This window comes from Ambystoma mexicanum, chromosome 1p, assembly GCF_040938575.1.
Source record: "Ambystoma mexicanum isolate Mex_15411 chromosome 1p, UKY_AmexF1_1, whole genome shotgun sequence".
NCBI classification, from domain to species: Eukaryota; Metazoa; Chordata; class Amphibia; order Caudata; family Ambystomatidae; genus Ambystoma; species Ambystoma mexicanum.
In genome coordinates, this window is record NC_090921.1 from 1,289,232,265 (window position 1) to 1,289,248,337 (window position 16,073).

Consider the following 16,073-nt stretch of genomic DNA (forward strand, 5'->3'; position numbering starts at 1 on the left):
GGCAGTATAGGTGAACCAACACAACCAGGCAGTAAGAGTTCAGTTGTTGACGCAGGAAGAAGACCAACACCACCATCTAACGGAGGATCACAACCCCCTGAACAAACTTTTGATGGACGTATGACAGAGTGCAGGGGACGGGAGCGCTCCTATATTCTGGAGGTGTCCCTGAACTGTGTAATTGCGCTGAGGCAAGGGGAGCTGGTGCCTGGAGCTTGATGGCTGAAGGCAGAGCAGCACACTGCTGGTCTGGATCCAAGAGCTTTATAGCCGGAGCCAAGCACATAGGCGTCCGATTGTGGTCTTACACTGGGTCCCTACCCGCTCTTTCATGTGTGGTGGGCCCCTTCAATGCTACCGGTGCCAAAGCAGAACCAGTCGGTGGCAAGCCCTTGGCAACGATGTTAAGCCTCTTTAGTTAAAGGTTTGCCCATTTCTCCAGGTTAGAGGATTGGATAGGAAATGTAACCTGCAGGGTTGAATCTTGCCTATCGAGAAGTCACTAGATTGGTAATGAATGATGTCTCGAGGAACCGCTTGGGGAGCGGAACATCTTGCAGTGCTTTTTCGGCTTTCAATGGTCCGGGATCTGCCCTCCTCCATCCTCTGTTCTATGCCTGGCAACTTTGAAGAAGTCCTTTTGTCGCCCCTTTGGCAAAAAGTAAAGACCTTTTAGGCACACTCCCTTAAGGCCTTCGTCCATGGATTGGCAAAACCTAAAATCCTGTTCCGCTGCAAGGAACTATAAACAGATCCTGTGGGGGTCGGAGACAGACATCCAGCCCTACAGATAAGGGGTGTATCAGCCCCTTTTACTCCCTAAAAATTGGAAAATACTCCCAAAAAATAAAAAAATAAGTAAAAATACTCCCAACAATAAATAGGAAAAAATATGCAGAATCTTGCGCCCCTGCTTTCACGCACATAGATTCATCGATATGTATGGACCAGTAGTGCTCGTAGTACCATAGGAAGAACCATTTTAAATGCCTGACTGGAAGAAATACAAGTATATCTTAACGTGTATGAATAACTGGGTGCAAAGTAGTAAATATTCAAAACCATTTCTGTTTTTCAGTTAAAACATTTTTACTTGCTTATAAAATACTCTCATTAGGAATTGGACTTGCCTTTTTACACCCTAAAAAATAATTTTACTCCTAACTTTAAAAAAACAGGGAGTAAAATACTCCCGCTTCCAAATCTTATCTGGAGCACTGCAGACAACTGTCTCCTGCAATCCTGGCAGGGCTTGAAGCTGGAGGCCTTACCGAGGAATAGGCATGATGCATTATGACCTAATTTATAAGCAACATTACAAAGGATACAGAAAAAAAGGCACCGAGGTCATGGTTTGTGGCGGCTCTATGTATACTGTCCGTGACATCACGTCAGACACTGGGCATATACAGGTGCTGAAGTGAAGCTGTGCCCTCTGGTGGCGAAAAACATTTCAGAGGGCAGCTGGCACTTGAGGCAGAATATCATAGGTAAGGGGTCTGTGGGAGGAAAAAGCCCATTAGGAAAAAGTGTTACTGTAGCAAAAGAAAAAGGGGGATCAAGTATCACTGCAGCACTTGAATGTAAGGTGACGTGTGCTACATTAAATCAATGCAGGAATCTCAGACAGAGGACTGTCCTCTTGAACGGGTAACCTGATGGCCTGAGCAGTGCCCTAAAATAATTGAGTTGAGCCAGGGAAGTAAAGTAAAACGACTTTATATTCCTCCAAAGTCAGTAGAGTTGAAGCCAAAGAAATTAGCTGCAGGTTTCACTAATGTCAATGAACAGCAAAAATGTTGCTCCTCGTGCCACAGGACTCGCTAGACACCGCCCGCCCCATTCTTCGCCGCCACCCGGTACAGCTGTACCTCTCCTCTGTCCCCGTCTATATCGTACACTCTCTGTAAATCTGTTACCACTGAAAAGCGCTCCGTTATGCATCTGTAATGTTGTACACGTCTGCTTCTCGAAGCTAGGTCCACGGTCAATAAATACCATAATAATTAATTTAAAAAACAAAAAATAATGAAAGGAAAGTTGCAAAAAGAAAAATCATTCCTAACACTAATGTACATCTGCTTAATAGCCTTCTATACCAGCAACCATACACTTTTCAATACTGCAGACCATGAAGTTTGAGATGGAAACTAAACAAAAGCCACTTAATATAATTTGAACACCACAGTTTTTCCAATCATTGAATACCATGAACTGTACCATTTTTCAATACTTTTGACCATGGGGTTTAAATGCTGTGAACCTCATGGTGCTGAATTCTGTTCAGCACGAAATGCACAATAGAACCAACCATATGGTCTTTTCACTACTAATGAGATCAGGGTTCCAACAGCATCAACAAAAGAAGTCTGAAATTATTCAGCATGAAGGTTTTGGTACATTTGTCCATGGGTGTTTCAACACTGTTGACCAAATGCTGTGTTGTATGCAGGGACAGGAGTGAGTGACAAGGATATCCCGTTAAATGTGAGATTTTAATCACCACTGTGCACACAACAGCAGCACACACAGCATCTGCCACTAGCTTATCAATAATCTTAATGTGGTCTTAACACTGCAATGCTTTGTCAAAATGTATGTTATGCCGGACTTCGGTTTGGTGAGAACACAGGTGCAGCTAAGCACTGTTGAAGCGAGGAAAGCGCGACAAAGCCACCAAAGTGGGTGTTTAGCACTTTGTAAGTTCTCCTGGAATGCTACATAAGACGATGATCAACAGAAATCAGAATCCCAGTGTGATTGGATAGGAGAGGGCACAACCGAAAGAAAGAGAAGGGTGTGAAAGTTAAGATGTATACTCACTTACCTCTGACTTCATATAAGCAGCAACACCTTTTGCTGCGCCAATAATTACATAAGGAACACGGTCCCCCAAATTGGGCGCACTCCCCTGGTCTCGTTTACGCATTCTGAAAAGAGAAAAATGAATGACTTCAAAAACATTCCAGAGCAAGATGATTGCGACCTTTAATAGCCGAGACTGTGACCTTGTAATGCGAGTGACTTAAGGACAAGCATTGTCTTCATGTACTAGACACTGCCACCCTTCCCCCGTGCGGTAATCCTCCTACCACTTGCCGCCACTGTAAAACCAATACTTTGCTATGGCCACCTGTGGCACACAAATCCACTGGGACTGAATAACAGATACAATTCTGCTTCTGGGTAATTTCAACTTCTGAATGGATCTCCCAGACTTCCACCTCACCTCAGAATTCAGAGACCAGATCTTCACTGGTCTGCTTCTTATGCACTACTGTCCACCCATAACAAAGGTGGACCCCAAGCTAGTCGCACACATTCCTTCCCTGTTGACATGGATGCATCACACCCCCATGCCCTTCTCCATCAACTGACCATTTGTTCCTCCCCCATACCAATTAAGTAAAGGTCAAAAGTATAAATGATACTTAATAAGTGCATGAACAGAGAAAAGGAATGCTCTGGGATCTGTTTGAAAAAGGAACTTCTGGGAATTCTCCTATTAGGCCCAACATAGAGGTGGTCAAACAAATCTTCAGGGTAAGCGGCAAAGCAGAAAACCATACCAGGCATAGTCAAAGGGTGAGGATTGAGAATAAACTAAAGAGCATCCATCGAGAAGGGTACGCAAAGGCAGACTTAAAAAGGGATTTCAAAATAGTACTCTATACAACCTGTACACATTTCACATTACCATATTGCTGCATCATAAAGTGTGGCCAATAGCACTGGTATACTTTTATTGTTGATAAAGTGCCACACCCACCAAACTCTTTGGAAAAGGATGGAAGGAGCCCACCTTGTCTGGACATTGAGGTGCTTTTACTAACCTGCAACCATCAACCTGCAGTGCAACTAATCAAAGATGATGGAAGAAGTCTACCTGGTCCAAAAAGTTAACATTTAGCACAGCCTTAACCCTAGACTTTCTTCTGGCATAAAAAGCCATAGACATTGGTTTTCAAGGGGTTTATTTCTAATCCTCTATCAAAAAAAGTATTTGGAACATATCCAACAATTTTTTGAGCCTTCTTGGGGTAGAAGAAATAAGAACTGTTGTCTGCAAACTAAAGTTGAAATCGAAATAGCTATGGGGTTTATTTACAATGATATTAATAAGGAGGCCAGGACAGAACTGGGCTGGACAACCGTTTGAATGGGGAAACGCCTTGTGTGTTCCCCTCATAGTCAAAAACCTAAAAGATGCAAAACTCGGTTTAAACAAGTTTATTCACCGACAATCGATTTAAGGGGACCCTCCGGGTCTTCTATTTCACTGCACAATTATGTATGAGGAACTGTAGGGAGCACAGTTCTTAGATTAATAAAAATTAAGTACAAATTGTAGTTATTCAAGTGTAAATATGTGAATGTAAAATGACATCCTAAATATCTGCCCTATGGGAACTCCTGCCGAGAGGGCTGAAAATACATCCCTATCTACAACCCAATCTTCTAGTCTGGTCAATATTGTGTTCCCAAAGATTTTTGTTACTAATGACATTAGCTGATAATTCATTAGGGTCATAAAATCCCCCTTCTCAAACATTTATAGGATTTCAGAATCTTACCAGCTTTCTAGGAAATCACCCCATCCAAATAAACTAAAAGGGCAGGTACCCCGATTGTTAACTCAAGAGTGAGTGAAATACGCAGAGTCCCAGGCCCGACCACATTTCTGGCTCACAGCACTAGAATCCTGCAATGAGCTCTCCTATACATCTTAGAGTATGGCCACCAAACACCATCATTTCCTAACCTATTACATAAATACCTTTAAAATGATTATAACAATTTTCAGCAACATTGGTCAAATGCGAAATTGATGTTTGTGCCCCCTCTCATTTCAATCAGCCAGAAATCCCATACCTCACAGTTTACAAAGCCCATGCCCTCTTAATCATCTTTCTTCTTCTTGGGTAGTAGTGTGTTATAAATATGGCGGGACTTACACACTTGCAATTGGTTTCTGGCCTTAGGTTCTTGTAAAAATGAGGAACACAACAAGGTATATGAGTTTCTTTCATATTTGAATAGCCAAGAAAGGCATCACAATATGTGGGTATGGAATGGCCCCAAGAGCTCTCCAGCTTCCTTTCCAACCACCATTGCCAGAACCCCCCCTGGCTTCCAGAAGCATAGATCAGGCTAGTATTCCACTGGAGGAATCCTCACCAAACTATAATTAAAGAAGCATTCATTTAAGGCCAACCCATAAATGTTCTTTAATGATTTTTACCAAAGACAACTGTTAAGGCAGTTTCGGAACAGCCATCGGATGAGGACTCTAAAATCACTAACCTTAAGTTGGAGCAGTGTACTCAACCCAACCTCTCTTAAGGGCAGCAGAGTGACAACAGTCAGGCTTAAGAGAAGGGAGAAGTAGGCTGACGCAAAGTGCTAGATGTGTGGTATAATTAATTATACATTCAATTTCAACCAAACATTACGTCATCAACTACTAGATAGTCCAACAGGTACTATTCAACTAGAAGAGACATTGGGGGGTTTAATGTCCTCACAGCATATTGCAAGGCTAGGTATAAACGGTCCTGATCAGTTTCTAGTCTAAAAAAATGGCATCAAAGTTACTAAGTTCCAATTGCTAACATGAATTCATATATAATCGATATAATAGGCAGTCATGAATGTAGGTGAGCTGGGGACGATTCCTGCTTCGTAAAAACGATTGACTTGGAGCAAAGCATTCCTATATTAACAAGTCTCTTTCTCAAATTACAAAGGCGATGCCCCAGGCTTCATCTTCCTCGTTTCTTCTATCTTCTAGGGAAATCATTGGTTCAATATAAACATTTAGGTCACCTGCGAGTATTATTGGATTATCTTCACGTCAATTTATCTATCCAAAGAGGAAAGGAACATTTTAACATTATTAACTTAAACATTATCCCTGTCTAGCAGTTATTTGCAAGGGGTAAAAAATGGAATTGTTTATAAACATCTTCAAACCCATGATATCCTGTGAATGAAAATTAATGTACATGTTTTCCATTGTGTGATTAACGGACAATCAGGTAAGTAGTCCACCACTGGAACAGCCCCTTTGGCTTTTTACTGCTGGTACGCAATAAGATGAATGACTGAACCTGCTGTGTTATTCAAGTACCCAAGTCTCCTGGAAACAGATAACTTGAAACATTTTGTATAAAGGATATCCATTCAGGATCGTCAAGCCTATTCCTCAATGATATATTAATCACTTCAAATGCAAGGTCACAATCTGTGCTAGTATTCTTGCAAAGGTTTGGTGTCAGCTGGAGGAACACAGTCAGTCAAGACAAATCAAATTCTTGTGACCGGTGCAGGATAAATAACTGCTTCAGCAACCCACTGGTTGTAAAATATATTTGATGGGTCTTCTCTAACTTTTCCTCTCAACTGTCGATAAAAAATCTTAGGAATGAAGTTGAATAGTACATCCCCGCGAGGAAAACACAAACATGCTATAGAAAGGAAACTCTAAAGAATCTTTGGACCAGAGTTAAACTGATACAATCAGACATCGGAATACAAAGGTTACTTTCCTGGACAACATTTTGTGCGTCATTCAAGACTAGCTCAGCTGATTACAAAAGCATCTTTGTCTTTACTCTCTGCACTATTTTTTCACTAGAACATCAAAGCGTATGCAATGTTAAAAAAGAAAAGTATCTGAACAAAGGGCAAGTCTCCTGCATCCCAAAAGGTACAAGTTATTCTGTGTGGTGAATAAAGCCAATCTTTTGAGTGTCTCATTTCCATTTTGGCCTCCCATGTTGTGATTGTCATGTGCTCACCGGTTCCTCTTATTGTCCATTACATGTGCCTCCCGATCCTTATTCCCAGGTCTAGCGTGTTCTCTAATCCTTTGGGATCAGCCCTGATCCAAGCCCTCCATTCTAAAGTTAGGTACGAGTGTCCTGACTTCTTCCTAAGCCAGTACGCAGGCTGCAAAGTTTACAGGGATTAAGCTCTAACGTTTGCCCATGGTTGGGGTAACCAGAACCTGGATCCTCTTTCCTGCAACCCAAGAAAAACAAATTTACCTGGGGTAATGTTTTTTTGTGATGGATCCTCCCACAGATTCCACATCCGATACATTTCTGCCGGCGCAGCTGGAAATGTTTTCACCAAGCAGAGGCCATGTTGCGCCCTGGCGATGAATGGGCACGCTGGTACATTCCTCAACAGCGAAAATGATGGCTTTGAATATACATAAAGGGCACACCACACCCTGTGACCTGAGTTGCGCTGCATTGTGCTCAACAGCTAAAGGAATTGTTATAGGTAACATGCTTTTTTCTTCAATGTAAACTCCTCTCCCTCCAAAACACTTGTAACTCTCACTGCTCCCCTCTGTGGGGATGGCTGGAAGGGTGATGAGGCATCCATGTAAGGAGTCATCCATCAGAAAGAACATTAGCCAAGTTAAGTACATTTTTCTATTAATAGTGTCCTCCCACAGATTCCTCATCTTTCGATAGAACCCCATAGCAGTACATGGACACCGGAGGCAGAAATCGAGCAGGGATACTACTCTAGACAAGGAGAACTACTTGACTAAATCTAGCGTCTTGGCAAATATACGTACAGAGGCCCATGTATATTACAGCAAGGCACCTTTGAAGAGCCGAAGTGCCTGCTACCCATTTAGTTGAATGTGCTCTCAAAACTGAGGGGACCTCTTTATGAGCTAATTTGTATCCTTCTGTGATGCTAAATATTATCCACCAGGATATAGTTTGCTTGGAAACTCTGGTGTCCTTTTTTGTGCCTGCCTAGGCTATAAGAACAAATTACTTACCTCCCGTAATGTTCTTTCTGATGGATGTTCCTCCAACAGATATCTAATCGTAGATATATTCTCCCAGCTTCAGCTGAGCACAGACATTTTTTTGCCAGCTGTGGGTGCCGTGAGATGAGGTCAAGGGCCCTCGGTACCCAGACGAAACGTCTGCATCGTATATGTATATTTCGCAAAATGGCACGTCACCTCAGGTTCTATCGCTTTTTTCTCCATCAGAGGGGCAGGTCGGCCTTGCGAGGAGGAATCTATGGGAGAAACGGCCATCATACAGAACATTACACGATTGAAGTAATTTGTTCTTCTAATGGATTGTGTTCTCCAACAGATCTTCGGTAGATTCCTATAGCAATATGTATTTTTAGGCAGAGAGAACGAATGAACACATAGGCCATGGTCAAATTAAGAAATTTGGAGGACCGACCTACCAATATGAGCATCCTTGCACAACAGAAAATCCAGGCAGTAGTGTTTTTTGAAGGTATGTAATGAAGACCACGTTGAGGCCTGGCAGATGTTCAAAACAGGAACACCTCTGTGGAAAGCCCAAGTGACACCTAATCGTCTGGCTGAATGTGCAGCGAAGCCCTCGGGTACTTCCTTCCCTGCAATGGAGTAACATTCAGAGACGCATTAATCCATATGGACAATGTTGGCTTTGTCATAGCTTTACAGAGTCTTGGAATAGTGTAGCCTATGAAAAGCTGGTCCTCTGTTCTGGAGTAAACACTTTGAGCCCTTTTAGGCCCTAATCTGTGTAATCTCTGCTCTTCGTTGGATGGATGATTAGGGTAAAATACTGGTAGGTAGATTTTTTGAGAAATATGGAATTCAGAGATCACTTTTAGAAGAAAGGTTGGTTGTATCCACTTTGTCCCTAGAAGACACTATAAATAAAAGCTTGCGCGATATAGAGCTTTTAACTCACTAACACAACATGCTGAAGCTTTTGCCACTAATGATATTATTTTCAAGCTCAACAGTCTGAGTGGACAAGAAGGCATGGTTCAAAAGTGGAACATAGCCTTAGATGCAGTCCATTAGTTATAGTGCCCGCTGAAGATATCGCCAGCAGATATCGCCAACTGTTTGTTGTATGAACATTTGTTCAACCCAATGTGGATTTCATAATTCACATCATTAAATCTTCCCCTACTTTTGCGGCTTTGCCTTTCCCAGTCAACCTGGTATTAGGCCTCTTGATTATATCAGTGCCTGTAAATTCTGGCCATTGATACTTATACTATATGCCACATAGTGATCACGAATCTTCAGATCTTCCAGGTTTAGGATGATTGCATCGTAGGATCACCTGCAGTGCTATTTAAACGCATTATCTACCACAATTAATGTATCTGCATGAGGATTAACAATTGTACCCGCAGTATGCCACCCAATTCGAAAACGCAAGGTGAGTTCATGACCCCCTGGGCCATCACGATCACTTTTACAGCTCATTCCAGTGAGTGTTTTCATGTACATTTGTGTGATCCTTACAAAGTGTACCTTCCAACTTGTTCACAGGTCATCAACTTCAGACGTAATACTGTTGCCGACCTTTCTGCCTCTAATGAAATGATTGCACAGCACAATAGGTAGCACAACATTTTGCTATTTTTCGATCCTCCTTTCTCCCAGCACTGGTTGGTGTCGGACTTTGCTCCATGGTGTGAACATTTGACTGCGGAGGGCGTGGTTTGGCGTCGGCATAGATGTCTTTAGGGCACCGCATGGTTTCACTGTGGTTGTTCTGGCATGTGGGAATTGATATTTGGTAGTCACCTATGTCCATGTGTATGAATAGTTAGTCATGATCAAAACAAAGGGATCCTGGTCAAGACCCAGTTCTACCCAGGAGGGCTAAATAGTCATAAGACACAGTTGAATGGGTCGGTAGAAAAGAACACTAAACCACCCGACACTTATGCACATGGGACAAGCAAATTTCCCTGGTCAAAAGAATGATCAGACCCCTTCATTGTTTCCAAAATGTTTCATTGTACTTCTGAAAACAATTATATAAGTATGTCTACTAAGAGACACCACACAGAACAACAATGTTATATTTGATGAGGCAGAATAAATTATAATAGCAATATCTCCAAGATACATGACTTAGAGTTAAAAGCGCAGAATCTACAACATGTACATCCTACTGTCAAGGTTTATCAAGGCAGGGGTAATAACAAGTGAACAAGTGTGAACAGACAGGCACGTACGTACAGTTTACATCTCCTAGAGATGGTCCATCTCTAGGAGACGCCAGCCGCATCAGGAGCAATTTGATCCCACCAGACAGGAACCTCAATCACACGGGTATCCTGACATGCGTGCATGCAATGCACCCCTTTTCCCAGTCGGCTTTTTTTCATTTCAGCCATCCGCGCTGCCGATTCCATTAAACTAAGACGACCCAGCGGCCAGGTGCCAAGTGGTGCTCCCGCAAATACCATAACCACAATCCAGCTGCAACCATTCAGATTGGATCTGTACTGTGTCCAGCTAGTGAAGAAACAACATCAGATTGAATCAAGTTGTCTGCTTATATAGCCTTCCGGGCTCAAGCTCTGAGCAGACACGCACACCCAGAACACCCAAACGTCAGTGTCTACCCGTCCTGACGAATGCCCCCTAAGAAAGGCTAATATTCAAACCCCTGAAGGGCCGAAACAACGTGGTGTAGACCTCGACTCGCTGAGTCATAGTGAAAAACACTATTTTTTCCTGTAAACTGTACTTACGTGTATTTGTTTGTTCACACTTGTCCACTTGTTATGACCCCTGTCTTGATGAACCTTAACAGTAGGATGTACATGTTGTAGATTTTGTGCATTTAACTCTAAGTCATGTATCTTGGAGATATAGCTATTGTAATTTATTCTGCCTCATCAAATATAACGTTGTTCTGTCTGGTGTCTCCTAGTAGACATACTTATATCATTGTTTTCAGAAGTACAATTAAAAATTTTGGAAACAATAAAGGGGTCTGATCATTCTTTTGACCAGGGAAATTTCTCCGTCCCATGTGCATAAAAGTGTTGGGTGGTTTAGTGTTCTTTTCTACCGTCCCATTCAACTGTGTTTTACGTGAATAGTTAGTCATGTAATTGGCCCTTTGCAGGTCCAAGGGATTGGTCTCACACATGATGTATGTGTACACACACACACACACACACACACACACACACACACACACACACACACACACACACACACACACACACACACACACACACACACACACACACACACACACACACACTTTCATGTAGAGTGTAATTGGTCCTCTGATGAAGACGTGGTGAAACTACATCGATAAAAAAGACAACATGCTTATATTGTTGAATATCGTGTTTTAATTGGTGTTGTCATCTACCAAGAATGCATTCCCCAGTCCACCTCTCAGGGGGAAATTGCCTTGAGCAAAACCGCTCACGCAACCGGGTGTACTTGAGGTCGTCACCAAAGGTGAAAGACCTCCACAACTATCTCCTGGCACTATTCCCACTCGTGGGAGCCCACACTCTGCCTGCTCAGAGCATCTGCTACTGATTTCTCCAGTTGCATCACTTATCTGACAAGGGGCAGTGACCCTACACCCTCTGTTGAGGCAGTGCATAGCCATTGTGTTTTCGTCAGGATCAGGACACTTTTCCCCTTGATGCAAGAGAGGAAGGCCTTCAGAGCCAGCGCGATCACCCACAGATCCAACAGACTGATGTGCAACCTGGTTTCCACCAAGGACCAAATCCTGCTCACTCTGAGATCCCACAGGTGGGTTGTAAGGAAGGAATGGTATCAACAGTAAGACAGACACAAGTGACCAGAGTTCACGGGTGTTTATTCAACTTCAAAAAGGGTTTGAACACCTATCCAACCCTAAACCTAAAGATGGGAGCAATCTACAACCATCAAATAATAACGCAGTCCTAGTCGAGTCTGTCAAAATAAAAGGGCCTATACTAATAAACCCATTGCCAATCCTTACCTCTAAATACAAATGATGTGGGAAACAGTGTTATGCAAAAGAAGGGTGTTCAAGAAATCATATGTCAGGATGTTCAGGCTGTTGGCCTCCCTTCCCCACGTTTTCAGAATGGGACACTCGAGTTTAGCACAGTCTCTGGCTTCTCTGGCACGGGGGTGCAGTTCAAACTTTATCAGGGCTTTCTGTGCTCAAGTCTCTTTGCCTTTCAACGTCTCTTCTTTCAGAGGACCTGATGTGACAAACAATAAGTTCTTCTCCTCTCGGAATTTCACAAATACTCAACTTCTCATGTGATTCACTATTCACCTCGGATCCCTCTGAGCTGGGGTAAGATCCTCTTTAACACAATGTTCAATTAGTCTCCCTCTGACGGGCTCGGACTAATTTAATTCTCTTCAACACTAAACTTATTTCATCCCAAAGCTTTCAAATGAACTCCCTCGTTCGGGCTCGGACCAACTTTCTCTATTTCGTCATCAATTTGTTTGGTAGTGTTAACATCGGAGACTTTCGATTGTGCACCCGATTTTGCTTGACCAGTCGCAGGACCACTTCGATGCACAGTTCTTTGCCACTCTTTCACCTTTCTCCACTCATAGTTGGATGCCTTACAGAGACCTTCAAATGAGCACTCACCAATCTGCTGTTCAACTTCACTAGCGTTGGTTTTTACAAGCGTTTTAACAGACCGTTCGTTTCAGCGCTCACCATACAATATTGCTGCTTGCAACCTTGGCTTCAGCACAGACCGGTCTGGTATCAGTCTCCCCAACACACCGGCTTTGTTGATTTCACTGGCACTGCTTTGTTGTAGGAGCCAAGGACAGTACCACGGCGGCAGGTGATTCTCCCCGCCTTGATTATGGGCGCAGAAGGGCCCAGGGTCCCTCTGACACTCAACACAGGATTCTTCAGGCTGGTCTTATGCGTTCTATTCTCAAGGGTTCATGAAAGTAATGGTTCCTTGTCGAAAAGCTTAAGGGCACTTCCCTCCTTGCAAACTCCTTCTGTTTTGCCGTCATTCTCCTTGTGTTAAACTTCCATCTTGGAACTGCTGCTTCCTTGTGTGTTTTGCCTTGCTCAGAGTGTGCTCTCGTGCTGCGCCTTTTATCCGTGTGGGGAAGTGTAATGGAAGTCAGGTGTGTGTAATGGTCAGTAATTGCCTGACCCTGTCAGACCATTGCATTGGGACATCTCAGGTACACAGCTCGGGTGTTAGGCAGTTTTCTTGCATAGTTAGATGTCCGTGAGACAGTGTGTGTTGTAAAGGGGGAATGGGGTAAAGGTGTCATAGGGAAGCGGATACCTTGTCTCGCCATCCGGTCTCCCACCACCAACCCCCCCCAGACCCCTCAACCCAGGTGATCCTCCCGCACTGGTCCACCCCAGGAACTGGATCCAAAAGCAATGGCTATGTCCTAGCCACCTGGATGACAAATCCCTGGGGACTAGCGGGTGAGACACCTTCAGGTTTTTCACAGGGCATCCCATCAGTCATGATAGTTTTCTCCGACTAAGGCTTCCAGAAAGGTTCCCGGTCTTCAAGTTGTCTCTCACTAGCCTACCAGGGCAGGCCCTCGAACACTTAAGTCGAAACTCTTCGCTAGTGTCACAAGTCGGCCGAGAACAGGGACCATTGCGCCCTCAGTGCCAGCTGCAGAGACCTCATCTGCAGAAGGGACTGAGGCACCAGGAAAATGCAGTAAGCAATCTGGCATAGAAAGGCTAGAGCTAGCAGGTATTCCACATTCTGGAATTGCTTGACCATCTCCAAAATATTCTTTGCCCTATCCTGGGAGCGGGGTGGGGGGCCTTTACGTGAGCGAGACACCAAGCAAACGCTGAAAAGCAGAGCCTGTGATGGTGTTATCTGGGACTTCTTGAAAATCATAGGGAGAACCCCAAACTGAAGGAGGTTGTACATGAAGTGAATCTGCTTGTTCTGGGGGCCTGGCCTTGGTAAGCCCATTGTTGGGGAAGGGGAAGACCTACTTCTTCTCCCTTTTGAGCCTAACCGCCACCACCAACATTAGTTTAGTCAAGACCCTCAAGCAGAGGTGAGCCCAAAAGGGAGCAGGCAAAACTGATAATGTGCCTGTCCAATAACAAACCTCAAGAACCTTTTATGCTTTCGATTGATCGGAACATGGATCACGGTCTAAGAACACCAACCCGTCTTGGATCTCCAGAGCTTGTAGGATCTGGATCAACATTTTGAACAACTTCTTCAAGAACTTGTTGAGAAGTCTTTAGTTCAAGATGGGGCGAAAACAGTCATTTTTGGGAACCAAGAAATAGGTTAAGTACCATCCTTTTCCCGGTTCAATCACCAGCACTAGTTCTATAGCTGCCTGGAGTAACAGTGTCTGAACTTCTTCCAGTAGTTGCAGGTCTGTGCTTGGCAATCTTACTAGAGGGGGTCAGTCTGAGGGTCTCTGAATAAATGGGATGCAATGCCCGGTTGAAATGCCTGAAGTAATGCCTTCTCAAGGACTGAAGAACCCTGAAATGTTCTCCTTACCAGATACTTGTGAAGAGGAGAGAAGTCAAAAAGGTTTCTGCATGGTGGTGTATTCTTTATTTGCACATCAGCTGCATTGCACAGTGGCTGCTCCATGGCTCTGGCCACACAATCCGCTATGTTCAACTGTGGCATGCATCCTCCTTACCATGCTCAATTAGATGCCTGAAGCCATCGTTGATCTTGCCCTTGGTAAGACGGTCTACCGCTTCAGACTCCAACTTGCGCAGGCAGTGGGAGAATTTGACCACTGGACATGATTTTCTTTTGAAACCAAAAAAAAACATGTTTTTCTTAATTAAAAGGACATTAGCAGCTACATCACAGTTATGATCTATCATATTATGATAAACAACAAGGCTACTAACTTACTAAATATAACCCTCTGACCCCACAAGTATATCCGCCATGGTCTGGTTTATGCATTTCTCCATATGTCCCTCATCTTCTGAAACTTATAGATGTATCTGCAGGAGTTATAGATACATTCTAGATATGTTCCTCAAGTCCCAACTGAGGATCATTTGGCGTAGCTTGGTAAGCTCACCAGTGGGAATGTTAATCGCTTTGAGGGCCACACTGCTGTTCCGAAAAAGATCTATCCAGTGGTGTCCGTCTTACATTCTCGGTTTGGGGGCAAAGATGGGAAAACTGATTCCTTAGCCCTAGGTGTAGCGACCTGAACCATGAGGAGGGTAGGGGGTGTGTGGGATGCCTCGAAAGGTAAATCTGATCAGTCGAGGCCTGCGTGTACTCCGCACAGAAGAAGGTGTTCACCACAGATAGTTACTGGACCCGCTACCATCAGGTTAAATTGGTACAGTTTCCTTCTGGGGCCTTCTGTCTAAGATATTGGTAAGACTGTTTTCACTGTTTCTGTTTCGATGGACCACAGAGCCCAAAAGTATCTATCATCCTTTGGATCATCTTCCTTAAGGGTGCATTCAGGCAATCATATGAAGAGGCCATGGCGATGTTAAGGTCTGGATACATGTCTGGTACGTTTGTGTCCCTGAGATCATCCACACGGTCAATGCGGATGGCTCTCCAAAAACTGGATTGCCTGTCAAGTCCTGATGCTGTACGTTAGGATTCACCCTGGTCGTGGGTTTGTCCCAAGGGATTGAGGCCAAAGGGTATTGGGTTGTCTGCCTCATTGTAGCTGGTTTACATAATCTGGAAATATCTTGTCATGGAGACCGGAGTGCATCTGGACGTATCAGAAGGTAGTGGGAGGCAATCGGCAACAGCCTGCTCAGATGCCATAAACACCAGAGACTCTGTAATCAGAGCTCTCGTGTTTGGCATTGAGGTCTGGAGAACCTTTTTTTTCTTCAAAATTGGGTCAGAGTCTTCAGGTGTATGGATACCGCTCTTCAACGGCACCCTGATGGCATACGTAGGTGCAGTGGGACCCTCTGTACTCCGAGTCGAGGTAGGAACCATCAACGCCTGTAAGAAAATCTCGAGCATTTTGATTCAAAGGTTTTCACACTTGTTCCCTTTCTGGAGGAATATGAAGACTTGTCCTGTCGAGACCGGTGCTTCCTTTTCTTCTTGTGGGCAAAACCGCTCCTGGAGTGTGACCTTAATGAGGTCCTTTGGGAGTTTTCCTTCATCGCTTCCTTTCTCTGGCAGTTCAGACACCACCCCCCCCTCTTCTGATGACCTGTGAACTGCTTCTGGAGGGGTTCTCCCTAGACTTATAACAGCCTACTGATAGTTTGGCCACAAGCTTCCTGACCGCCCTGGGATTC

The 16,073-nt window shown here is 43.9% G+C and overlaps 1 protein-coding gene across 7 annotated transcripts in view; it reads right to left on the minus strand.

The window, feature by feature from the left end:
• POLD1 (DNA polymerase delta 1, catalytic subunit) overlaps nucleotides 1–16,073 on the minus strand; it is a 1,263,933-nt gene that overhangs the window by 206,458 nt on the left and 1,041,402 nt on the right. For all 7 annotated transcript variants that reach the window (XM_069605393.1, XM_069605349.1, XM_069605354.1 and 4 more), the window contains one exon: nucleotides 2,828–2,930. In XM_069605393.1, coding sequence (XP_069461494.1) covers nucleotides 2,828–2,930 — 103 coding nt within the window. The remainder of the gene's footprint in view (nucleotides 1–2,827; nucleotides 2,931–16,073) is intronic.